This window comes from Semicossyphus pulcher, unplaced genomic scaffold (assembly GCF_022749685.1).
Source record: "Semicossyphus pulcher isolate SPU_LCO1_2020_fin unplaced genomic scaffold, fSemPul1.0.p SCAF_6, whole genome shotgun sequence".
NCBI classification, from domain to species: Eukaryota; Metazoa; Chordata; class Actinopteri; order Labriformes; family Labridae; genus Semicossyphus; species Semicossyphus pulcher.
In genome coordinates, this window is record NW_027211737.1 from 14464919 (window position 1) to 14484470 (window position 19552).

General features: G+C 41.6%; 2 protein-coding genes across 3 annotated transcripts in view; both read right to left on the minus strand.

The window, feature by feature from the left end:
• The window catches only part of aopep (aminopeptidase O (putative)), an 81631-nt gene extending 69161 nt beyond the window's left edge, over positions 1-12470 (minus strand). The window contains exons 1-5 of the mRNA XM_069683352.1: positions 11722-12470; positions 11240-11409; positions 9353-9605; positions 8343-8556; positions 7857-7978 (exon numbers count right to left, since the gene is read on the minus strand). Of these exons, the coding sequence (XP_069539453.1) occupies positions 7857-7978; positions 8343-8556; positions 9353-9605; positions 11240-11409; positions 11722-12470 (1508 nt within the window). The remainder of the gene's footprint in view (positions 1-7856; positions 7979-8342; positions 8557-9352; positions 9606-11239; positions 11410-11721) is intronic.
• A 1908-nt stretch (positions 12471-14378) lies between these two features.
• dock8 (dedicator of cytokinesis 8) overlaps positions 14379-19552 on the minus strand; it is a 47422-nt gene continuing 42248 nt past the window's right edge. For both annotated transcript variants that reach the window (XM_069682359.1, XM_069682358.1), the window contains exons 46-47: positions 18121-18291; positions 14379-16218 (exon numbers count right to left, since the gene is read on the minus strand). In XM_069682359.1, coding sequence (XP_069538460.1) covers positions 16167-16218; positions 18121-18291 — 223 coding nt within the window. In that variant the 3' untranslated portion in view covers positions 14379-16166. The remainder of the gene's footprint in view (positions 16219-18120; positions 18292-19552) is intronic.

A 19552-nucleotide genomic window follows, 5' to 3' on the forward strand; every position in this document is an offset into this window, starting at 1 on the left:
CCATCCATCACCTGAGGGAATGGGTCCTGTGGACTCATCCATTAGTTAGTAGAATGGGTGTGCAGTGACAGGCCTGTCTTGCCATAGCCTCTAATCCAGAGTTATGGCACAGTGCGTCTGTGTTACTGTTGAATGTACTACTATATGCCAGCTGTTGCCAGCAGGTTCACATCAGAGGGCAGTTCATATGAAAGCACAATCACTCAACGACCACTGATGGCAATGGAAGCACATATGACACCTAGGGGAGAAATACACGTACAACAATGGTTGTTGTTTTGCTGCTAACACATTCAATCAGCCATCAATTGAAAAACTGTCATGCAGAAATTGTTTCCTGATTATTCACAATAAATGTGTAACACTGCCTGTTTCCTGTCAGGCAGTGGAAGGGTTAAAAGGTGGCTGTGAGAAGGTACTGTAGGAGAGCAGGTAAACCTATACTGTAGATAGAGAAAGGGAAGCTGAGAGGCCCGAGATAACTAGAGAGGAATGTTCCTGCAATAACAAAACACTTGCTTAACGGGACCCTGCTATCTTCATTAGGAGCACAGAGGAAGAGATGGATAGTAGTGGCAAACGCTTGTGGGGCCCGGAGCTGCCCCGTGTGTTTTCAGCAGAGGAACAAGAGGAGCGGCAGAGAAAGAGAAATAAACCTCACTTAAAAATCTTAACTTGGCGCAATCGTTTTAAAAGTGTGCCCAGGCCCCTCCCTCTGCCTCTGTCCAGGTGCAGGCATGCAGAGCTGCCTTTACAACTTGCCAGGGCTCTTTTGTGTGGCTACAGAAGAAAAGGAGGGAGATCCACTCAAGGTGGGAAGAAAGAAACACCTCATCCTTGACGATTTGATTAACAGCTGTCTCCTGTGCCAAAAAATACGACCCCCCACATAAAACCCTCCCCACCATGAACCCCTCAATTGCCTCCTGAAAGAGCAGGTCTGTGTCGCACACTTCTTGGGTTACTGCACAGATCAAACTGGAGAGGAGAGCAGAAAGGCAAGAAATCCACCGAGACGTCAGAAGGAAGAGGAAAGGACGAGCTGTGGGAGGACAGGGGGAAGAAATGGAGTAAGAAGGAACAGAGAAAAAAGGGGGCGACACAGGTCAGTAAAGAGGCAGGAGGTGCAATTCAGTAAGGGTAAAGTGATGAGGATTCATGGCCAATGAGGCAAAAAAGAGGGAGACTTTTTTTCCAAACTGAGGCAGGTGAAGATTAAAATCTAATCTTTTTCATTTGCATTTTGAGATCTCTGATTATATTTAATTTACTTACTAATTCAGACAGTTACAAGAAACTATGCCTTTCCTTACAGGTCATAATCTTTCCTTGATGATCAGCTTTGTGTTTGTACATGCTGTGGCATTCATCACATTATTTCTGCCCATTTTGGGTGTGTGCAAACTTTATTGTAATTTAATTGCAATTCCAAGGAACGACCATATTCTGTTTGTTTTGAGATGCCAAGAAAACAAACTTGCAGAACTTGTAAAGCAGTCTCAGTTGTTTCTTGCATTTAAAGTAGTAATGTTGAATATCTCAGTTTCTTTTTCTTTGGTGGCACCTATGGCGATAAACGGTAATTGCAGGAGCCCCCAGATATCCAGACAGTGTTAATTGCCAATTGTGCCAATTGTAACTCTTGATTTTCCTCCTTTTTAGACAGTTTGCCTTCACCTGAGCATCAAATTTGTTTCTTTTTCTTTGGATTTTCACTTATTGTTGAAGTTGTATCTGTAGCCGATCTTTTCTTTGTTTGTTCAGCCATAGCAGATTACTGTTTACTCGCTACACTTGCAGAGACCAGAAAAGCAGCCGCTTAGCTCCGCCTACCCTCTCTGGCAGACCAACCACTGCTGGGTGATGGAAAACGCGTCACTAACTGGGCGCCGACACCCAGTCCACGCAAAGGCTTTCATCAGTGGGCCATAGGCTCAATCACCATTGTGTTACCTCTTTCGGCGATAGATAACAGACATTTATTTAAATTAAAATCTTGAGATTTTCACAGAATCGTGAGATTATCACATTAAAGGTTGCTGTTATAAAGCAAGTCTCAAAAAATAAGCTCTCTTGCAGGAATAATGTGTCCAATGTAACAGCAATTTGTACAGTATTGAAATAAATGAAACCCAATGTGTCTTGAGAAAACAGGAAATCAATTTTAAACTAGTTATTCTTTGGGAAATGGTCGCCACTAATGTGAAGAAAATGTGATTTTACTGGTTTGAAACATGCAAAACTGTTGGCCTGGTCCTATAAAAGATGTACAAGAGCTCAGGTGGTACACTAAAGAGCTCCAGGGCAGCAGGGGATTATCCTGCAGGGCACTAACTCCCCCCGGCACTCCTGCTCCCGACTTCCTCCCAACAGGGACCGCTGGCCAATGTAACTTCCTGCTAGCCCATAAACAAACAATGCAGTCAACTGAAGTCAGCCTGAAAATCCTCCAGTGCCACTTAAAGAGGTCAAGAGGTATACACCAGTCATAATTTTGACCTAGTGCCTGTGACAGTTATATGGCTGCCTAGTTTAGCTGTACTGCGAAAGGAACTAGCAGTTTTACAACTTGATCCTTTTTCTCAGTATTTCCTCAGGCTGCGGCCCCCCTACGAGGCAGAGTCTGCAGAAAAAATATTTGGGCAATAAACATGTTTTCAAGACGCCTGTTTGTGCAATGTGTTTGTGTTATTCTGCTTTTAAAAAAAAACAGCAATAATCAAGGAAGCTGGTAATAAAAGTGCAATGAGACGTGCTGAGAGACTGATAGGTTTAAGTATGTGTGTGTGTGTGGGTTTATCAGAGCCCGCCATCAAGTGGTGTGGGGCGGCGCTCCTTTCCCCTGTCACAAACCCCCCCAAATAACAGCAACAACAAATAATTGCCTTTCATCTGGCTCCACTAAAGCTATGATTAGAGATAATCCTAATGTCAAAAACGTGTTACTACAACTTTAAAAAATGTGTTACTCTCACCACAAGAGAAAAAGGCAATGACATACGATCTGTGTAGCATTCCTCTGACGTCATCCCAAGCACACTAAACACACATCCTTACACTATTATTTGAACAATAGTCGCATTCATTGTAACACAAGCACAGGAATCTGCCTGTCTACAGTGCAGCAAAACAAAACGCTCATCACCCTACACTACGAAGAAAAACAGACCCACTGTTTCAACACTTGTGTCATTTCTCAACAAAATGCCAGGGAAAGCACCGCTCTCTCAGGGACGTCAGACATGTCTTCATTTGGGGCACGCTGCGAAAAACACTGATCTCTGATTAGCACTTCAATTCCAGCCGGCGCTTTTGGGACACACAGACCTCAGCATGAAAGCGTGGGAGGAAACGGCGTGCCCTTCCTGTCACTCCCAGTCGGAACCGAATGACGTGGTCGCGATGTGATGAGATTACACATCCGAAAGAAAATATAAAAATATCATGAGCTTTGGCACGTTCAAATAAAGGCGCAATTGTGCGTTTCACACACACACACACACATTTCTAAATCTACTGTTGACAAAGCAGAGGAAGGCCTGACCTTGACCGAGCAGGTTCATCATATTTAGAGCTTCGGTTTACCATATTCTCATTTGCTTCAAGGTCAGTGAGCTCTTTTTAATGGACTGGAAACAGAAATCTGGGATTCCCCGTCTGCGCCCATGACGACAACTCTTTTCCACTATGTTTTGTTGCCTTTTGCTTTAAAAAAAAACCTCTCTCCTTCCTCCATACACTCTATCAATGTGTAACCACACTGTATTTTTCTTCCTGTCCACTAATCGTCTCCTCATTCCCCTAAAAGTTTCACTAATAGCCCGGACACAGAGCAGTGCATCTACTTTCTAGAGTGGTTTGTGATGGGAATAAACAGAAAGAGAGGAGCGGCGGGATAATGGAGCAAAACAACGGACAGTGTGCATGTGATGTGCTTCTGTTGTGGACTGCAAAAGTACAATATAAGGATTATGTTAAAATATAAGAGTGATGCTTTCATTTTTACATTAAACAAACTAAATGTGATGATGTGAAATCCCATGAACTGCTGACTGGCCTCATCACTGAGAATCTGTGTGTGTGAGTCAGACAGCCTAGCGTAGGCGGCACAGCCCTTGAATGCAGACCTGCCCTTACTTGACTCCTTAATCTTCGGTTTCCTGCCCTCCCTCCTCATATCTCGGAATAAAAACTTCACGCCACTGTGAATCCTCCCCTGTTTCGCCTCTGCCCTCCCCTCTCTGTATCACACTACAACAGCTTCCTGCCTCCCTTGCCACAGCTCCTTGTCCCTGCTCCCCCTCCGCTCCTGCTGTTTCTACTGGGCCACTGCACAAAAACTGCGCTTGGCTTGGTCCCAATCACTGGGGCCCACATACCTCCCAATCTCTAGATTAAATAGCGCTCGTCTCTGAAGTCCTTCCAGGGGCTAATGGCTTTTGTTGCTGGGAATAATCCACACATCCTCTCCCACATCCTTGGGGTCTGCTGGCCTGTTGTGCACCCAGCTTTTACCCTCTTCGTCTCCCTCTCATCTTCATCTCAATCTACGCTTCCATTTTGGTTGACCTTCCCGCCCTCCCCACCCTCCCACAGCACAAGCCCTGTGGTTAAGAGGCGAAGCATGCAAGTCCAAACCACCCGCACCGAGGGGAGGACGCAGCGAGTTGACATTGGGTTGAATCCCATGCAGAGTTTTATAGGGAGTCAGTGCAGGTGATGTCTGAACTTAATGAAGGCCCTAAATCTCTTCCCTGTCATCTGCAGCTAACTGGAGTCGTAACCAGCCGGGGTAAGAGGGGTAAGTGCCTGGGAGCCATCCTCATGAGGGAAAGAAAACATCCATCAGACATCAGCCACTGCAGAACAGCCTCTGTGTTCGCACTTGATGTGCGTTCAAAATAAATACAGCAGTGAGACAGATTTTCACAAGATGAGGGAGAGAGATCAAAGGAGCACGCTCTATTTTGGGCGATGCAGTCAAAATAAGTATGCAGAGTTGTGAACTGAATCCAGACTATCACCCTCTTGTCGCACTCTGTCCTTCAAAATATTACTGATTGAGCCCGCTCTTGGCCGCAACGTCAGAAATTCACGCAGCATACATATTCAGGTCTGAGCTCATATCCTGTCTGGGGCGCTTTTCTCCAGGGAGGCCGCCGGGGGAGAGGAAAAAAGCAGAGTGAGAGAAAGAGAGACTGTGGCTGCAGACCGCAGACACTGGGACAGCATTCACGGACCACCCTAATCAGTTTACTTTATCAACACAATTTTCTAAAAGGTCATTGATGGTCTTTATTTTGTGTCAATTTTCCAGTTTTAACTTCATTCACAGCTCCCGGCTGGCTTTCGGTCATATCTGAAGGCATGCCATACGCCGACTGAAAACTGCAGAGAGAATATAAAACTTGATTTCCAGAGAAACTATCACTATTGTAGAAGGCTGGAGGCCAGACTGAAGAGTGATCGAGCGTACAGAGAAGTGGAGAGGGCAGAGAGAGAAGCTAAACACAGGGGGGCTTGAGGATTTAGGGATATTATGAGGGCAAAGAGAGAGCCAGGCGATGAAGGAGGGAAAAAAAGAGATGAAGTGACAGAAGCAGGACAGTACGGACTTTCAGGATAAAAGGACGGCAGAAAACAAGGGAGTAAGAGTTAGAAAAGGGGGATGCATATGGACAGGAAGTGGAGGCAAAAGAGGTGGACACAGTGAGTGTGAAGAAGGAACAAAGACATTACACAGAGGGGAATAATCTATAGTGCGTAGGACAGTGAATCTGTCAACCTGTGGATTTGCACCCACACATCTGCCCCCAGACTGCCCCTTAAACTACACACGAAAATACATACATAAATATACACAGGGTTAGTGTGGAGCAGAGAGTCTGCAGACCACCTGAAACCTCTGTTGGCTAAAAAAAAAGATATAAAACACTGCCTTTGACTGACTCACTGAGTTATTGAAGCTGTGCCCATAGAATAAACTAACAGTTTGCCGTTGGGGTTTGGGGGTTTTTAAGGGTGGAGAAGTGAATTAAAAAAGAAGGGATAACCATGTTGTGTTTCGTGTAAGGGATGGAGCAAATACAGTAGGAACTTGTGTAATTTGGCTGACTGAAACAACTTGAGGTGATCTGTTGATGGAAAAAGGGATGAAGGAATAAAGACGAGGTGCGTTTCAGAAATAGGATGAGGAAAGGGAGGAGTGGCATTTTGGAAAATGGGTGATGAGGAACTGGAGGGACTAGAAAAAGTAGTGAAAGTAGAAGGTTAAAGACGGGCCAACGAAAGGAGACAGGGATAGCGTATGGAAAAGGGGTTTAAGTAGAGGCCTAGCGAGAGGATGCCAACTGGCTTCAATCTAGGGATGCATGATATATTCGGCATGTTATCGGTATCTGCAGATTATGGCTTGAAAATTACATATCAGCATCAGCCAATATGTAATTTTTCTGCCAATATTTTCCGCCAACAAAACAATGTTTTAATTATGCCTAAATGCTGGATGATTGCCTGAAAAAGCTTGACATAATGCTACGACATTAACTCTTATGCCTCTTCCGTCAAGTGTGAAGAAGGGTGCAAGATGTCTGCAGTATGGCAGTTTTTCAAAGTTTCCGAAACGGACAGCAAGGTTGATTTCATTTTATTTATTTGTTCTGTGCATTAGGTAAAAGTTGCCCTAGTTGTGGCTATAGTCAGGATTGTCTCAGGGAGAGCATCCAAGCCTGTTAAAGTTGTTTGAATATTACAGTTTTATTTCAAAGAAAATGTTACAAACAAATAAATCTGGCATTTTGTAGATAACCTCAGTTTAAGTACTTTTCTTATCTTGCCCAGTAATTGCGTACATTTTAAAAAGCACTGTATTGTGTTATTTCTGTATCTGCCAGTGGGCCACTACAATAAGAGTAGACATGATATCAATTCCACTACAGGGGAGAGTTGGTGTTCTCTGCAATGAGGTGGAAAAAAAACATGTGCCTGATACATCGGTATCGAAATCAGTAATCGGCAAAAAGGATTGGAAAATATCGGCATATCGGATATCGTGCATCCCTACTTCAATTTAGTGCTTTTAATTGTTTGTTTTTAAAAACATTCAATAGTGGCAGCGTTTAGACATACAACACTATCCAAACATGTCCTCTAATGAGCGGCACAGACGTGCCAGCAGGTCAAAAGGTAAGTCCCTCAGGCCAGAGCTGACAAGTTTTGGTTTGACTCCTTAATAAATGAATTCAAAGATCTCCACACAAAAGACTGAGACAGAGCGAGGTGGTTTGGAAAAGTGAAGTATGCCATTAGTCATGCAACAGTGAAAACAAAACCAAAGGCAGCAGGATAAAAATATAAAAAATCATGGCTGGAGCTTTGATGTTTTGTTCTGTTACTTTAAATTGTTGTGTAAAAGTTTGCCTGCGTATACCATTTTAAAACAACTGTGGAATACACATAAATACTAAACAGCAACGTCCTGTCTTAATACTGGAGCGAATAACAAGTGAAAAAGTTAATCAGAAGCACAGCTCAAATAAATTCGACATCTTAAATTCTCTGTCTCTGCTTGAAACGTAAAAAGGCTAATGTTTTCCATATGATCTTAAAACAGAGATAAATGGTCAGTGTTGGTTCTGTTATTGTCTCTCTTTCTGTTATTGTAGCTTTAAAAATACATCGCAAAACTTGTAAAAAGTTTTATTCATTAAAGCTGAGCACAGCTTTAATTCTCCCCGTTTAATTCCTTCAGACCTAATACAGACAGGCTTTCTCTCTTTCCTTACCCTATCCTTTTTCCAGCATTAGGCCCCAATCTACCTCTTCCCTAATTCTACCTAAGACCTAGATGTCATTACCTGGCCATGCCCAGACTGGAGAACCCCGCTGGGACGATAACAACATCAAGGCGAGGGAAGGGGTGGACCCCCAGAACAGCGTGGGCTGCAGCCAAACTTCGAGGCAACAGCTTGAGGACCATCTGCAAAAGAATAGCACCTAAATCAGTATAGTTTATGAATACATTTATTTGCTCTTCCACATAAATGTGTACACTACAGATGGTTCCATATCAGTATATATGTAGAAGTCAAAGGTATCGAAAAAGGCATTTCAGAAGTTGCAAAGGCCTTTAAATAAAATTAAAATGTTCTTACATTCAGAATTTCTCCTTTCAGAATGTGAAAAATATTTTAAATGGCCCTCTTGGGACATTCTCATACTTTTTCCACTCTACCAAGAGATAGCAGTTATAAACCGCTGGCATAATGACACAGACACTCACTCATGCTCTAATCATTTAAATATAATAAGCTCAGGCCTCAGACTCTTTGTTAAATCTTCACCTGGGCACTCTGCAGCAAGCAGACTGGGGCAAACACACGGTGTGGGATCACCCGCTGGGACCTAGCCAACCGCTCGGTGAATCGGCAAGGGTAGTCGCCATGGGAACAAGAGATGCCGTCATCCACCATGCCTGAATAATCAGTTACAGAGAGCCCCTCATCCTCAAGGGAAGAGTAACAGAATGCAGAGTCAGAGCGGGTGGTCTGGTCTCCGCTGTAATAGATTAAAACAGGGAAGAAAAGTTTAATCCAAGGTTAATGACAACAATTTAATTAATTTTCTTATTGAAAGAATATACAGTTGGTGAACCAAAAATAGGAAATAATGAGTCCCTTCTCTCTGGGCTTAGCGTGGAAATGAAAGCAGTGGAAATATGGAATATATACGTCACAAAGGCAAACCACAGTGATCCCAAAAATATCTAGGTGCCGACATGCAATCTCATTCGCTCTAAATCCAAAATCCAGCTCTAACTCCATCCTCAGCATCAGAACTGTTCCAAACGTTTCCAAGTTTCCTTCCAGCCATTCACTGAAAAGAAAGGCCTTCCTTGTAGTGGGAGATTCCTGGGGCCAGCAGACGGCTACAGCTGGGCTGCTGCTGGAGGAAAACATGAGGGGAGGAGGAGGATTACTGGAAACCACTGGCAGACCTGCCAACCTGCCGGCCAGTGGAGAGGGAGACCCCAGCCCAACGTTGCCCTTTCTAATGCCCCAGCCTTCACTCTAGATCCTGTAGCTCCATAAAATTTACTTATTTTGCTCTCCAAAGATCCTTTCTGCTGGGCATTGAACCCAATGTACTATGGTGCAGGGTTTAATGTTCTTGTCATAAAAAGCAGATTGAGTGCTGCACTCTATCCATCACCCGAACTTCACCTGCACCATTTTTGGTATAGCGAAAGGAAAGTTTCGCTATGGAATGTCTAAAGGCCAGACTCGGGTTAATAACAGTCTGGAGAGGAGGACGTCTTACAAAAGGAAAGAACACAGGAAAAATAATATAATACCTGCCAGTCTGGATAGGAGAGCCCTTTACTACTGCACTGGTGGAGCTTCCAAGTCCAGACACAAGCTCCGCTTCAGTCCAGTCCCCTGGTCCAGCCACGAGTTTGGCCGTCTTAGCACAATCTGTCCCGTCAGTCATCCCACTTTCCAATGATAGGGGAATTTCTGCTGAGACTTGGCACCAGTGGCCGACAGCCAAAGTGAAGGTCGAGGCGGGCATGGGCATTGTGACGTAGTAATTCCAGATTGAGAAACCTGCAGAGAGTAAGGGAAGGGGAAGAGGGAAAGGATGAAAATGTCAATGGAAGGGAACTGGAGAGAAGTTAAGATAACAGACTGGAAGCATGGAGAGAGAGAGTTCATAGAGGCATTTAAACTGAATGCCATTTGTTTTACTTCAATCTTACTTCAATGTGACTCATTCAGATGACAGAACCGCTATTATATACAGCTCCGGAAAAGAGACAGTTCTTTAAATCAGCATCTCTCTCTTCATGTCATGGCCAGCCCAATCCAGATCTGAACCCCATTGAAAACCTCCTGAATCTGATCAAGAGGAAGATGGATGTTTACAAGCCATCAAACAAAGCCGAGCTGCTTGAATTTTTGCACCAACAGTGGCATAAAGTCACCCAACAGCATGTATGACAGCTATGATTAAAAACCAGATGATTCCACCAAATATTGATCTCTAAACTCTTCCTAAGTTAAAACATGAGTATCTGTTGTTTAAAAATGAACATGAACTTGTTTTCTTTGCCTGATTCGAGGTCTGAAAAACATCTTTTTTACATCTTTTGGTTATCTTTAAGGTATTACAAGAAGACTTTCCTAGAAAAATTAAATATAGACTTTTATAAATATAATGTTATATAAATCATCAAGTCAATCACAGCGTATAGGTGAGTGTGGGAGTGGTTCAAATTAGAAGCTGGGCCCCATTCAGACCAGCAAACATGGTGAAAGAGCGATGCAGAGTTGGCTTTCTTTCTGTTGGACAGGTTGGTGCCTCAAACCGGGTAGGACAAGCTAACCGGTGATGAGCATGCAAGCGCAAAGGTAACCGCCAGTTAGCATGCTAGCGCAAAGGTAACCGTGATGCTGATGGTGTTAGTTCGGCGGGGTGGGCGTGCTCACGCACAAGAGAGTGAGCTTCTGGTGACGAAGAGCCCAGGAGGAGGGGCCCAAATCCTACTTATTATACCTTGAAGCAGTTGTCATTTTCTGCAAATAAAAGACCTAAATGAGAATATTTGAATTGGAAGTAATGTTTATTTTACACAAACACACACCCATAATAGAAGAACCAGTGCAGTGGTCTCTTAATTTTTTTAACCAGCTGTAATTAAAGAAGCAGACAATATATATTACATGTCAAACTAAGTGATATGTCACTATAAAGAGTTTTTACTTTTTGAAGCGACTTTACAACAACCTGTAAAGCTGCATTAATCTCATACACACATGTATCCATTGTGGCAATTATCTGACCCAGAAAGATGCTGTCATCATTAACATCTATCTATAAAGTCCTGACTGGTTTGGTTAAAATAGATATCAATAAACACCACACTATTTAAATGTCTGATGAAATCTGAGATGTGGAGTTTCAGAGGTCTGGAACCTATTTAGGTCAGGAAACTTTCAACAAAGTAAGTAAACAAGTCTAAACTGTTACTAAGCATTCAAAGCCAAATCAATATACTTGACATTTACCTAAAATATATCGAGGTCTTACACCCAGCCCTACTTAAGACAGAACATGCCACATGCTGTACAGATCAAAAGCCTTACAAAGCTGATTTGTAATGTGTGTTTTTAGGTCATATTAATAAAATCAACTCGACTTCTTCTGGTTGTAACAAAATGTTTGTGAAATCTCAGCTTACGTGTGTCCCCGTCCTCAGTAGGTACAGCCTGCTCCTCCCCGCTCATCAAAACCACACACTCACTGGGGGCCCGCACTGTTGCCTGCCATGTTGACATGGCAACAGGCGGCTCCTGGCAGGGGAAGAGGGCTCGGTTGTTGATGGGAGAACCGGCAGTGTAAACACACACCCTGGAAGGGTAAACAATGGTAAACTATAAACAACCCTCCTTTCAATGCTCAAAGGATCCACAAGACGCAGACACACACACGCAAGCACACGAACACAGCAGAATACAACAGCCTGCGGGATGTTTTTATGAGTTAATGAATCAGAATTATTCTACTCTAACATGGCAGGCTCAGAATATTACACTGTAATTCGAGTGGCAAGAATCAGAGCAGATGTGCTGCCAGTTTTAAAATTTCTAAGAGGGAGTCTAATCATACTACAAGAGCACTTTTTTATGGAGTGGTTTGAATCTTTTTCCTCCTGAGACGAACCTGTTGTCCTGGTCTTTGGTCCACCTCACAGAGCCTCCTGTTGGCCTCGTCTCGTAGCAGATCCTGACAGCACGAGGGAACTCCTGAGGGGACGAAACGCCCTTCTTCCTCACCTGCAGGCTCCATCGGTCTCTATGAAAACACAGAGCGCTGCCATCCTGAGAACCAGGGGCACGGCTGCACGACAAAAAGATCTGGTGCTTCTGCCTCCATTGGCTAGACGGCAATGAGATAAGATTCTGAATAAAAGCTGATTGTAGGCTCACTAAAGCTACCCCTGATCGGTCAGATTTGACCTCTGTAAAGAGTGTAGACATGGCTGACACAGAGGTGATATCCACCTCCTCGACCTTTGACACATCAAGGTCACAGCAGTCCAGAACGAGAGTGAAATCATCGACACTGCTGGTTTCCCACGAAGGCGAAGACTGAATATTTTCCGATTCAGCACCTAGCATCTTCTCCATCCTTCTCAATCCTTTCATAACTTCCTTGATTGGATCCACATCCTGACTTCCTCCAGCCTCTATAGTCCTAGCTACTTCACCAGATCCAAGTCCAATGTCACCCTCAGTCTTAGTCGCATCTCCAGAGCAAGGATCCAGAAACAAGACAACACTACCACTGATGACCTTCCTGTCAAAATGAACGTTCAGGTCTAACACATAATGCCGGACAAGTATGTGGTTAGTATTGGCTCGGAGTGGAAGGTCATCTGTGTCAGGGTTTAAGTCGCGGTCTGGCTCCATGTCCCAAAAAAAGGCATCAAAGTTGAGTGGAGGATGGCAAAACCTAGGAGGAGAGAACAAAAATAAACTTTATTTATTCATGTGTTTTGTTCAGATAAAACTGTTAGTTGATATTCTATAGCTCTCTGTAGGCTGCTGCTTTAATCTGTGAATAAAGTGCTCTGTCAGTGTACTGTAATGGAGCCAGTCTGTATGCTTAACTTGAACTTAAACTTTAGGGTCAAACTCCATCTGTTCACACATTCCTCAAATGTTTCCAAACAGGAAAACAGTTTCTTGATCGACATTTTGATCTGTGTTAATAGAGCAGTATTAAGCAAAAACACCTTAGCCCAGCGCCTGGAACAGCTAACAGTCCGCACTAGCCTACATTAAAGCTATCCTGCTGTATATGAGAGTTTTTGCTGTCACAATCCTTCCATTTAGCCTGCTTGGGGCATGAAGCAGGCTTGGCAGGACAGAGGTGTAATTACCATTTATAGCAGGAAATCCTCAAAGGTTATTCAGTGCAGGAGTATGTTTATAAAATCATGAGCACACACAAACAGTATATAATATCTGCAGCAACAGGAAAAGGCAGAAAGGCCATAACATTTCCTATAGAAAACATCATCTCTGACCTTTATGACCACTCTCGTTCTAACTACACCCCTGAAGAGTGCAGATTAGTTACTTTTTTAAACTTTATTTTGCATATAATAACGGTACAGCTCCATCAGATGAATTACTGTACGGACTGACTGATTAAAGCCCGGTTTTTGCCAGTTATGAAATAGACTGAAATTAATTATGATTACTCAGCTAAACAACTACCTTGACTTTAACTGCTAAATGAAATTGAAAACGACCACAAAGAGTAGCAAAAGAACTACAAAGAGATGAAAAAACAGGAAAACTCACAAAATGCCTACAAATTATCCAACTGCAAGTCTTTCTCCTGTGTAGGAGGGATGGGGATACTTCATTGTGTCTCTCCCCAGGTCCCATTGTCTCATCATCTGGCCATGACTGAAGGGATAGCCTTCATCTTTGTGTTTTTTTTAATTAAAGGCAACAGAGCACATGTAAAAATGCTTTTTAGCTTTAAGTAATGGTTAAAAAACAAGAAATGCTTGTATGCTCTAAGTAAAGGTGAAATACCTTTACAAGCTTGTCTATACAAAGTAAAGTCGCATTATATACTCCAGTAACACTTCTTGACTTACGAAACAGACAACAGGGCATGAATAAACTTGAAACAACGTTTGACTGAAACTTTACAGTGGTGTGAAGCTAACTGACAGTATGACAGGACACAGTTCAGCTTTAACTTTTCATTCCATATCTGTTCTCCGTCTTTGAAAACTCAATGACCAAACTGCAGCAGCGCTACCACTGAAAGCTTCCCTGTAACTAACGGTGTGTAAAACAACACGTCCAAAACCACTGCACGAACACAGCTGGGACTCACAGGCGTTCGTTGCTTGTGAATGAAAGCTACAACTTCTTTCTTACCTCTATCCGGCATGTCCAAGTCGACTGGCGATGACGTCAGATCGAAGCGACAGCAGCACATTGTAGTTTTTCCTTCAGGCTCTTCCCGCCTTTTTACCCTTGTTTTGTAGTTTATAAACTCAAGTTTATCCAAAAAGTTAATGTGGGAAAAACCATAGTAGATATTTACTCAGATATTTTTAATTAAATGGAATTACTGAAAAAAATATAAATGTAGTTACATATAAATGAATTAACTTTGAGTCATATTGATGACTTGAAAATTAAACCTGCTAAAATTACAAATATGGTGTCAGTAATTATAATCAATAATAACAATAATAATACTTATTTAATTTTTTGAAAATGGCATTTAAATTCCAACTAATTTCAATAAAAAATGTAACAATAGTTAAGAGACACAGCAAAGACAAATGTGCATATATTAGGTTTTTATTCAGGTGTGTCAACACCGTTGTATGCATGACAAGTTAAAATTGGACATTTAACAAAACACAACAGGTATGAACATAAAATAACCAATGAAGAAAGAGAAATGCAGTCTCCAGTGGTTGAAAGCCACAATGTATCGTATAACACCAGCTATCAGCAATATGTTGTGTCTTTCAAAAATGGGTATACATTTAAATTAATACTTACATTTAAAACACATGCTGTAAAACCTTTCATCGTATTTAGCCTTTTTAAAAAACATTCAAGAGTTCATAAATAAGAGATGTACCACAAAAACAGCAAACAAATGTAAATCAGTATTAATAATTTAAATAAAAATGTATACCTACTTTTGAAACACAAAGCACATTGACTGAAATACAGTATGAGCTACAACATAACACCAATGACATGAGGCGTTTCATGGATGTCAAATAAGATCAAGGTTGTCACTATTTAACATTGACTGTATATTTTTTGTACAGTCTATGCTATTTAATACTGCAGAGCAGTCATTAGTTTCTTCTACGGAATGAGTTCTAAAATATGGAGTAAACATAATTCACACTGCAAAGCACAGCTGTGTGGAGTGACTTTAAAGTATCTTCTTCTCATCATTAATAAATTTGGCACAATCTAATCGTAGGAAGTAATCTATTTACAAACAAGTCCTGAAACTACTGGAACATACCGTACACTGAGATTGTTACAGCACCCTCAGTCACTGAATCCTGCCTACTGAATACAATTTCCAATTATCATTATTGCTATCATTTATCTAAAAATAACTTTCAATAAAATAAAATGCAAAATAGTTTTTCATACCTCTGTAAACATCTTTGTATCTATCTGATGCAATACTTCTATATGTACAAAAAGTGGAATTAGAGATAAGCCCTGTGTAATTTAGAGCCTCAGATAAGTCTGTCGGCCTCCTGTGAAATTACAACTCTTAATAAGTTAAACTCTTCTATTAGCTTCACAGCTAGTTTATACTGTGTATGCCTAGCAATAATAACACAAAAATGGCCTTAAGAGTTACCAAAGGAAATTGTGTCTTTTTTTTTTTTCCAGTGCGCAAATTCATCAATACACTCGCTGCTCTAACTGGCACATGTCACGCACAGAGCAGAAATTCAAAGGCCCATTAGCAACATAACAGAATCATTTATCATCACTGAGTACAAAGTGACTTCAGTATGGCACCAAAATCTTCTACTCCAAACATCACCTAAAAAAAACACACATCCATTCATTCATTTACATACACATACAGTTCATGAGCATTATTGGCACACATACGAGCCCTGGGACAGCAGGGATTTCAGAAGGATTCCTTCTAAATGAACCCAGAGGAAATGATTGCAGCATTATTAGGACTTGCAGGTATCTAAAAAAAGGAAATCAACAGGTGCCAAAACATCTGAAGATTTTACAGTGAAATGCTCAATAAGCTACAATTTGCTTGAGATTCCTACCTCCCTATTTTATGTGCTTGCTCTCCTTTTGCTTCCTGTAACAAACTACCAAATCATAAAAAGTGGACAAACAGCAGACGTGAATAAACACTGCTGGACTGTTGAGAACCGGTGTGCCCTCCATTGTGGACACAATGTGCTGCTCCAGCGCAGAAGAGTGCAAGGGGTATCACCAGCAGTTCCTTTCCTCATTTTTCTCCTCTTTCATCTTATCTTCTCTTTTCCTCTCTCGGTTGTGTGACAGCCCCCCCTTCCTCTCTGTAGCTCTCTCTTGCTGACAAGCCGTGGCATCTCAGGAGTTTTCCTCCTGAGCTCTGCGGAAACTTAGACGTTTGAAGGAATCCCTGTGAGAGGGAGAAAAAAGAGGGGAAAGACAGAAACACAAGATGAGAAATGATGATGATTATGATGATGGGGAGGAAGAACAGAAACAGTCACTGCAGTTAGAAGAAGTACAGATGACAGGTAAAGGTTTCCATGAGCAAGGCACAAACATGGGAATTCTTGTATTAATTTCCCACTCTTTGCAACCTGGAATGCCAGATTTAAAAATCCTATCCCCTTCATTTTCCAACAAAGATCCACTGAAAGTGGGATCTTTCCCTCTAAACTCACCTCACCAAAGTCCAGGTGTTAGATTCTGTCAGCATGATAGGATACTGTGTAAGATATTGTTGCAACCTGGGTTATGGTTTTTTAATAAGAATGAGGCTGATAACAGGATATTGCACGATATTAGGGCACCTCCAGTTAAAATCAAGTGTTTAACCTTGTGAACATCTCCATGTGGTGTTCTTCATGTGCTACAAGACATATCAGGGACAACATCAGCAGTCACCTCCATGGCTGGGCCTGTCTGCTTTTAAACTGCAGTGTACCAAGGACAGGCTGAACAACACGTTTTCAGATTGGCAGGTTTGAGACGTCACAAACCTAAGGAGCCAATCCTGCTAATGATTGGGGCGACACTATGCATATCATTATGTGCAATCTATGGCAACCACTTCAGCAATGCGAAAGCCAGCTGTAACCGTCATCGTCATTTTTGCAAACTCACTACTGACAACTAACGTTGACGTTACTACTACTAATTACTACATTTCAAGCTAGCTAAGTTTCAACAGGTTGCTACTAAACAATGGCAGAGACGTGTTTTGTTTTCGGGTTGTAATTTTACGTAAGGAGACACGTAGTACATAGTGGGCAGTGACTATGCAGATTGGGGAAGAAGGAGGAGATGCCTTGGGAGGATTTTAGGAAGGTAATTAAACATATTTTGCATAAAAAAACATATCAGACACAATTTATTATTTCAAGTAGAGCATTTTATATGTCTTAAAACATGACTGGAACTCATCTTTAGCCCTGCCAAGGAGGTCATGTATGAGGTGCCATTGTTCTTTGTTGTCGAAAGAATTGAATCTTGATTCAACTCATGAACTGACAATTATATTTATAACCAAATTGAGACACAGCTGTCAGAGTGAATGCTGTGGTGCAACTTAACATGCAGCCAAACATAACAGCCACCTCACACTGTAAAAACAAATACAATTTGCCGAATGTTCAAAGTGAGTTGAAGACTAGGCTACTGGCGAGACTAGGGAGACTTCCTGAGTGCTCTGCTAGTATCTTTAATTCAAATCTCAAATTGCAATATTGGAAAGGAAAGTAGGTTTCGAAATGTCAATAGTTTTTCTTCTTTACCGATATTTTCATATTGTTTTGCTGGTGTTTTTACCACTCTTCATCGAAATAAATCAAGGAATATATAATAAAATGAAATAAATAATATATAAGTCATATATAATCAAATACTCAAGCATACATAACTGACTGAGGAAGCTGTCTTCATATTCTAGAGGCTGTAAATTTGAGAGATAAGCTTCCCTTTGAAATACATTCTCATCCCTCAGCATAGAAACACATTGCTGCAAGATGTATCAAGTTTATCATGGTCAATCATAAATGCACTAAAAGAGGAAAGTTTCTATAGTAACAGGAATGCAATGTGGCCATGGTATTGGTTCAACACTTAATCTGTGTACTGTGGCTCTGGTTCAGCTATCAATATTTGTGGAGGTGACACGGACGGTGTGAATGGATCTCTGCTCGATTCCATTTGTCCTCACTTTCCTTTGGGTTCAGCAATCATACCAGGTGATGAAAAGATCGATGATGTGTTTTTCCCTCCAGTTTCTCTTGTCAAAACAGAATTGGCTGTTTGGTTTGGGGGGTCTGTTTACCTGTTCTCAAGCCGAGGCCTGATGATAGGTTTATAGAGCTCTGGGATCTTCCTCTCCAGCATGGGCCTCAGGCTCTCTCTCAGGCGGCTGTGGTTCTTCTTCAGCTCCTGCTGGTACTCTTTCTGGTCCGATGTGATCAGGTGCTTATTCTTCTCCACTGCCTCACCACATCTACAAGTGAGCAGAGCAGGGAAGAATCAGTTTTATAACACATTTTCTTATTGCAAGAGATGAAAAAAGACACTAATACACTCCTTGACCTTTATGATGCAATAACCTCAAACATAAGAACAGCTCCAACTATGATTCTATGCAAACCAATCTTGCAGTAATCCCCTCTCTATCCTCAAGCCTTCAGAAATGCACTGCACTGTTTCAGACTAACGGCGACCTGTAACTACTTGACATGAATTGGACTCCTTTGCATGCCAGAACTCTAAATGAGTGAACAATGTGCTTGACTGTGAGAAACTCCCATATGCCTTTTAGATCTTTCCAAGTACCTCTGCTAGAACAAACTGCAAATGACCCACAGGGCTGTTTCGAAACACAGGATCAGCAAAACTCAAAATCGAAAATGATTTACAATTAAATCTCCTATTCTCCTTCTTGTGCTGTAATTATGAAAGTGCCTGCAGCACCACAGGATCAGAGCTGAACTAGAAGCAGAGGGCAGGTATGGGGTCCTCTGCAGTCCTCTGTCATGACATGTATAATGGCCAACATACAGAGCAGTCTGCAGGAAATCAGAGAGACTGGGATTATTGCAAACACATGTCTGAGTTTATCTCCTAGCTTTTAATGAGGGTAATATGGAAAATGCAGTGTCGTGTAAATACCCTGGGAAACATGCATTAAGGACATTTCATGAGAGTTAAGGAACATCCAAGCCATTAAAATGTTGAATCGTCTTCCTGTTTTTGCAGCATCAAAAACTATGGTCATCTTTGTCCACTCCTCCACTTTTTATACACTCCTTTTTCTGAGCCTCAGTGCCTCTAAGACGATGTGTTTTATAAATGCAATCATTGTCATTATGTGACAGGAGCGTTTGAGAGAAAAGTAGGGGATTTTCTTCTCAACTGTTTTGTTCATTTCTGCAGAGCAATGACGCTATTTTTTGTTCCTCCTCTGCTTTTTGTTTTTGTCTTTTCCCTTAATTCTTGACAAGTGCAGACTTAGTTCATTTCATCACAAGAGTAATGTGCTTCTATGCCTGAGTTTCAAACTATTTTTTAGAAGAACTGTTTTTTTCTAAATAAAAGTAATCTTTTCTAAATCTTTTATAAACAACCAAACTGAACTTCTTGATAATAATTCTTTTAAAGGCTGGGCTGTATTTACTCAACTATGTAACCACTAATTTCATATCCCTGCTTTTAAATTTAGCAACATATTTTCTTGCTGGTATGTGTGTGTGGGTGGGTGTGAG